This window comes from Gracilinanus agilis, chromosome 5, assembly GCF_016433145.1.
Source record: "Gracilinanus agilis isolate LMUSP501 chromosome 5, AgileGrace, whole genome shotgun sequence".
In the NCBI taxonomy this organism is placed as follows: domain Eukaryota; kingdom Metazoa; phylum Chordata; class Mammalia; order Didelphimorphia; family Didelphidae; genus Gracilinanus; species Gracilinanus agilis.
The window spans coordinates 6787887-6794695 of record NC_058134.1 but is presented as its reverse complement, the minus strand read 5'-3'; the positions used below and the strand labels follow the sequence as shown (position 1 = coordinate 6794695).

At 49.9% G+C, this 6809-nt stretch overlaps 1 protein-coding gene across 1 annotated transcript in view; it reads left to right on the top strand.

Annotated features, from left to right (window-relative positions):
• DGKB (diacylglycerol kinase beta) overlaps positions 1-6809 on the top strand; it is a 490262-nt gene that overhangs the window by 144028 nt on the left and 339425 nt on the right. The window contains exons 10-11 of the mRNA XM_044678847.1: positions 3463-3551; positions 3766-3882. Coding sequence (XP_044534782.1) covers positions 3463-3551; positions 3766-3882 — 206 coding nt within the window. The remainder of the gene's footprint in view (positions 1-3462; positions 3552-3765; positions 3883-6809) is intronic.

The following is a 6809-nucleotide window of genomic DNA, read 5'->3' as shown; positions in this document are numbered from 1 at the left end:
TTCCTTTCCTTTCCTTTCCTTTCCTTTCCTTTCCTTTCCTTTCCTTTCCTTTCCTTTCCTTTCCTTTCCTTTCCTTTCCTTTCCTTTCCTTTCCTTCCTCCTTCCTCCTTTCCTCCCTGACTGCCTGCCTATTGTCTTAGAGTCAGGAAGGGGATAGAAAAATACTCTTTTATTCCCTGAGTCCAAATCTGAGTTGGGAAGGACTCAAGAGGACATTCCATTCACTATGTAATTTAATAGGGAATCCAGTTAGAAGGAAGAATTCTTGGTGGCCAGAAATGATCGTTCTTTGTCTTGTTTCTCCGTTATATTTTAGCTCATTTGTACACTTATCTCACACTTATTGGCTTTCGTCCCTCCTTAAGTGACCGATGAACCTGGAGCCCAGAGCTCGTGCTTCCCCCATACCTCATGGGTAGGTTAGTCGAGTTGGCTTATGGAGAGCATCCTGTGGATTGGTGGTCAGGTAATAAAGGATCCGTTTGAATCAGAATTAATGGAGAATGGAATTATTAATTTACCTTGTTTGGAGCCAAAAGCAGAGAAGCGCACTGACAGCTGGGGGAGGTCTCGGTGGGTGGACTTTGTGACATGTGGCCCAATGCCTTTGGTTTGGGAAATTGGTTTCCACATCTTTGAACTGGCTTGCTGAACTTGGGCTCTTGATAAGCCTTAGTTGGACCAATTCGTGAATCCCTGGAAAAGGAAACAACCACCTTTGAGAATACTACAGAGTCCTTGAGTACAATCCGTGCCCTGATTATGCTATTTTGGACAAGTTTTCAAAAGTATGGACTAGGGGAAATAGTCTCGCTATAGCTTACTTAGATTATTTTAACCAGGATTTAATAAAGTGGTTGATTTTCAGTCATTTCAAATTCTTTTTTAACCCATTTAGTGTTTTCTTGGCAAAGACACTGAGTCATTTGCCATTTCCTTCTCCACCTCATTTTACAGACGAGGCGAACACAGATCAGGGACTTGCCTAGGCTCACACAGTGACTAAGTGTCTGTGGCTAAATTTGAACTCTGGAAGAGGAGTCAGAAAGGCACTGAGCCACCTCTCTGTCCCCCAACAACAAGAACAAGTGGAGAAATGGGGGCTCTATGAGAATATATATAGCTTGCTGTATTTGGAGCTCTTTCTGTGATCTCACTAAAAATCATTGATTCCCTAATGGCTTGATGTCAGCTCTGGAGGGGGCCTCCAGCAGAGCATTCTGGGGTTCTGTTCTTGGTCCTCTGCTGTTTCCCATTTTCTTCAATAGCTCAGAGCCAGACCCCCGGAGAGAGCTCACTCCTCCACTCTTTGGATATCATCACGCCAGGAGGGAGCACTAAAATAGGAGGTGACAGAGGAAGGGACAAGGGGGCCTGCCAGCCCGGGATGGTGGTTTTCATCGGGGTAGCTACAATGCCTTGCATTTGGGTTCAAGAAACCAACATCCAAAGCCCAAGGCGAGGGGAGCCTGCATAGGCAGCACTTTGTCTTCATCGAGCTTTCAGGGTTTTAGGGGATGGCGAGTTCCCGTGAATGAGGGCTCAGAGAGGACTCAGTTCTCAGGCTGCCTTAGAGCGGGAGGAGCCCCTGGTGATGCCGCCGTACCACCCTGATCCAGTGTGTCTGGAGGCTTGCGTTCATCCTCGTACGCCACGGTGTAGGCTATGGACAAACAGCGCATGTCCACAGAGAGCCACTGGAGTGAGGAAGGCTTTGGGTCTGTGCCCCCCGAGAACGGGGAAGGGGAGGCATGACCACTCTCTTCAAGGACTTCAAGAGCCATCCCGGAGGAGGTTCAGTTCTGCTTGGCTCCACAGGACAGAATCAGGCCCAAAGGGCAGAAGCCATCCAAATACGGAATGGGGAGCGGTGATAGGATCACCCCTTCTTTTTTTTTTTTTAAACCCTTGTACTTCGGTGTATTGTCTCATAGGTGGAAGATTGGTAAGGGTGGGCAATGGGGGTCAAGTGACTTGCCCAGGGTCACACAGCTGGGAAGTGGCTGAGGCCGGGTTTGAAACTAGGACCTCCCGTCTCTAGGCCTGACTCTCACTCCACTGAGCTACCCAGCTGCCCCAGGATCACCCCTTCTTGAAGGTCTTCCGGCAGAGATGGGGATGACAATCTGTTGACTACATTATAATAACCAGCCCTTTTGGAGCATGGCTTGAATTCCGTGGTTGTTGGGGAAGGTCCTAGATCTAAATGGGAAAGAACTGTCAAAGCAATTGAAGCCAGGCCCCCCATTGTACAGAGGAAGAAACTGAGGCCCAGGTGGAAGCCTGGGCGCTGTTGCAGAGAACATTTGTCCTCTCTCTCTGAGTTTCTGAGAAACAGGACAGAATCAAATCAATGAATTCTTTGGCTGAAGTTCTTTGAAAATATAAGGCATAGAGCTCAGGGTTGTGCTGTTGATGGCCTCAACGTTCCACATCCCATTAGGAATGGGGAAAAGACATGGAGTTCATAATTCCACCTTTGAGGCGGAGGGGCTTTGGGGTCCTCTAGTTCTGTGCCTTCGTTATACATGTGTGAAAATGGAGGTTGACTTGCCCCAGATCACACCGAAGTAGGCCGAAAAGCCAGGTTGGGAAGGGGGAATCTTTGGTTCCAAATTGAGGAGTCTTTCCCTTGCAATAGACTTTCTCCCTTTCAGTTTTAATTGGATTTTCCCTCCATATTTTCATATATTCAGTGTTGTTAGACACAGTAACTATATTTTATCACATGAACATATTTGTATTAAGCTAAATTTCTTTAAGAATCTAAACATACAAAGGAATTGGAGATGGTGCTGAGTTAGAATACATTTGATTATTTTCCTGACATTTTCATTCTCTTCCTATATTTTTCCTTCAGGATTCAGACATGTTTATCAAACAAAACACGTGGCTGAGCCGAGGCAGATACCGCCTGCAGAGCCAGGCTTAAGGCTCCCATTGGCTGAAACGTTCCCGATGGCTCGGCCTGAAGGACGCCCATTGCTCTCGGGGCAGGGAGGTGGGGAGGCAGCCGTCTAAGGCTGGAATAAATCGATAAACAGCCTCCACCACTGTCTTGGGTCTGATTTCCAAGCTGGCCAGCTGCTCCCCTCGCCTAAACTTGGTAGCATGTAGATTTTCTCCCGATGAACAAATGACACCAAGCCATTTGGCAGTCATCCATTTTTCTTTAACATTTCAGTCATTTGAGAGTTATTGTGAAAAATTTGAGTGAGGACTGATTTAATTAAGCCTTTCCTGCCATGCCGTGATGGAGTCATCGTGGCTTTTCCCAGGCAGAATATTTCCTGTGCTAATTGGCCTTTTGTGTCCCGTGGCAAAGAGCAGAGCCCGATTGGATCGATGAGGTAGCAATGGCTGGCGAGGAAGGAGGAGGCCCTGCTCGGGCCCCTCTTCACTTGGGAAAACCTCCTCCGGCTGAGGAGTAACGTCGTGTCTGCACGTGCTTCTTCCTTTCAGTCTGCAAGTACACCGTCCATGAGCGCTGCGTGGCCAGAGCCCCCCCTTCATGCATCAAGACCTACGTGAAGTCCAAAAAGAACACGGACGTGAGTGCTCTGGCCTTTGGGCCCTGCTTGTTTCTGCTCGGCCTCCCCCTCTCATCCCCTCCCTGGGTCCAGGCCTAGGCCAGAAGGGCTGGCTAATTCCTGTGTGTCTGGTTCGCCTTGCGGGTCACATGGCAGGGGTCCTCGGGGTGGGCTGTCATCGGGCCAGCGTCAGCGATTCCATCCACTTACAGCTGCCCATGTTGTTCCCTTCCAGGTCATGCACCATTACTGGGTTGAAGGCAACTGTCCGACCAAGTGTGACAAGTGCCACAAAAATGTCAAATGCTACCAGGGCCTGACGGGACTTCACTGTGTTTGGTGCCAGATCACAGTGAGTACAGTGGACAACCATGGCAGGCTGCCCCCTGGGCGCTGGACCCTTGGGGGGGTGGGCACACTCATTCCAGATCCCTCCAGGGCAAAGGAGGGAAAGCAGGCACAGAATGCGGTGGGAGGAGGGTCCTCAGAGGTCATCTGGCCCAGGCCCCCCTTTTTATAGTCCTGCGTGGGCCCGCCTTGATTGGAGCTGCTGGTGGACCAGGGTCAGGCCCCGTTTCCTGAGCCCCAGGAGGAGCCTGAGGATGTAGCTGCTGATCCAAAGCCGCGCCACACAAGATGCTCTGCCCAGCCGTCCTCTCCGCCTTCACGACTTTCAGGGCTCGTTTCTGAGTCTGCGGCGTGGACAGCTGTCCGTGTAGACCAGCCTTCAGTAAAACCTCTCCAGAGGTTTCTCTGGCCTCATGGGAAGGGGGGGGGGGAGATGGCACGTGTCTCCATGGCCAGAGGAGGCTCGGGTCCCAGGACGATGGCGAGAGGGCGGCCGAGGTCACCGTCTCAGCCGAGGGGCGGGAGTGGGGAGTCCTTCGTGGAAGTTTGCTGCCCTCACACACAGCACAGAATAACATACGGTGACATGCGTTTTAGAATGCAATTGAGTATATTTTGGAGATGAAGATATTTTCTTCACAGACTTGAAACCATTACTCAGTACCCAATTATATTTGCGTTTATAATTATTCTCAAACTATTATGGAAAATAGGCTGCTGCTTATGCTCAAATATGGCTGGGGATGAGGGAACCTCTGAGACTATCAATGCAGTCCTTGGTCTCAGAGTCCAGCCTGATTTTAAGAAGAAGAGTGAACACTTGGGAGTGGCTTCTCTTCCTTCCTTCCGTTTTCTTTTCTTTTTTCTTTTTTAATGATCCTTGGAATCTCTCTGGCTCTCTGGCTCTGTTCCGACACCTTGGATTTCTCGTCTTCTGTCCCTTCCCCCATCTTTGGAATGATCTTTTTTTTTTTTTCCCCTAACCTTTTGGGGACTTGTCGCTGTTATTGCACTTACTTTCCTGAACAAAACATATTTTTGCCGACGATTTCAGATGGAGGGAGAAAGGAAGAAAACAATTAGCTGGCGTTTATCTGGTACGTTATAGAATACCTGCACAGAAATACATTAAAGTCCTTTACTTCAATTATTGAGGAACTCAAGTTGTTATTGTCCCCATTTTACAGATGAGAAAATTGAGTTTCAGAAAAGTGAATCCTTTCTCTCTTGGTCTCACCATTTTAGGAAGTATCAGAGATGACATTCCAGGTCAGGATCTTGCTGGATGCAGCTTCTTCCTGCCAGTTTCTGGGCTCTCTGGAGTCCCTCTACTTCAATGATTTGATTATTATTTTGAGGAACCCACATTTTGATTTGATAAATTGAAATTCCGCTTAACTGAGCATCGGCTATACATTCATGATGGCAGCTCTAAGGGCTTGGCTCTCCTCCTCACTCGCCCCTTGTCTCCCTGTGACTTCTCTTTTCCTACACCCCATAACTCACTCTTCCCAGAAGGAACAGTGACTTGGCACTTCTCTGAGCCCCACACTGGGGATTCAGAGGAAGACCGAAGCTCCTGTCTGCCTTCCAAGAGCTCCTGCCTCGTGGGGCTCCCCTTAAGCCACATTCTGACCGTTCTGGGTACAGAGAGTGCCAGAGGCTCGGAGCCCAGGGCCTTGCATGGCTACCCAGAGAGCCTGACCAGAGACCCTGCTCTACCTTGGCATCGTGTGTGGTGTCCTCCTGAGCGGTCCTCTGGGGCCGCCTTCTGGCCCCGGTTTGTCAGCTCTCCTTTCTCTTGCCACCCCCACTTCTGATGCTCAGACTCTCCCCAACCCCCTTGGGTATTCTTCTCCGTATCTTTGGCCTCTGAGCCTCACTCCTGCCAAGACACCCCCTTCCCACCCCAGCCGCATCTCTAGCCTTGGACTCTCCTCCTGCTGGGGCTGTGGGCTGGGGGGAGGGGAAAATGCTCTGCAGGTTTCTGTGAGGAGGAAGATGAGGCCTCCAGAGCTTCAGAGGGGAGTGACCTGAGCTGGCGGCTCATCCTGCCCTGGCCCAGCAAGGAAGCCCCCCCCCCGCCCCGCGCTGTCTTCCCAGGGCTGCGTAGAGCCTACTGTGTGATGCTGCAGGCTCTCCCCTTTTCTGCAGACCCAGAATTCTGTGTGCTCCCAGAGGCTAGCCTTCCTCTGCTCCAATAGTCAGCGGGGTATGCAGGTCATGTGTTGAAGCAGAGGGGAGCCCCAGCACTGGTGTGGGGACCTCCTCTGCACCTCATAGCCCCCCTGGCTGGGACGCTAGGCAGTTGTCTGGGGCTCAGCAGGGTTCGGGAACATCCCTTTGACGGGTGTAATAAGTGAATTAAATTGTAATAACTTGTAATAAAGGAATAGGCTGGAGGTAATAAACCGAGGTGGTAAGGGACTAAATCAGGTAGAGTAATAATAGGGGAATAGGCTAGTGGTAATAAGGGGATTAAAGCAGGTAGGGTGATAAGGTAGTTGTAATGGGGATAAGACACTGTGGATAGGGGTTTTGTAGGTCTCCAAGTCAGTAGGTGGGAAAGGAAGGTACAATGGTGAAGGTGGTAAATTGAGGTGGTAGGAGAGGTAAGGGAAAGACTGAGATTAGGGAATATAAACACTGAGGTATAAAGAGTTGCAAGGGAGAGGATGAAGTATTTTGGGCAGGCAGCTGAAGCAGGGAGACAGAGACTGGGTACACGGGTTTAAGACAAAGACACTGAAGGGAAACAGATTTAGCCCTCCAGGTAGGAAGGGCACTTCTACAGACCAAGGTTGGGCCAGCCAGAAATGGCTTGAAACTGACTAGAGGGCTTTCTAGTCAGTTTCTCAGGTTCACAAAGGAAGAGTCCAGAGGAAATATTGAGATTGCACTTCCTCCAAAATGGACACCTCCAACTCCCCT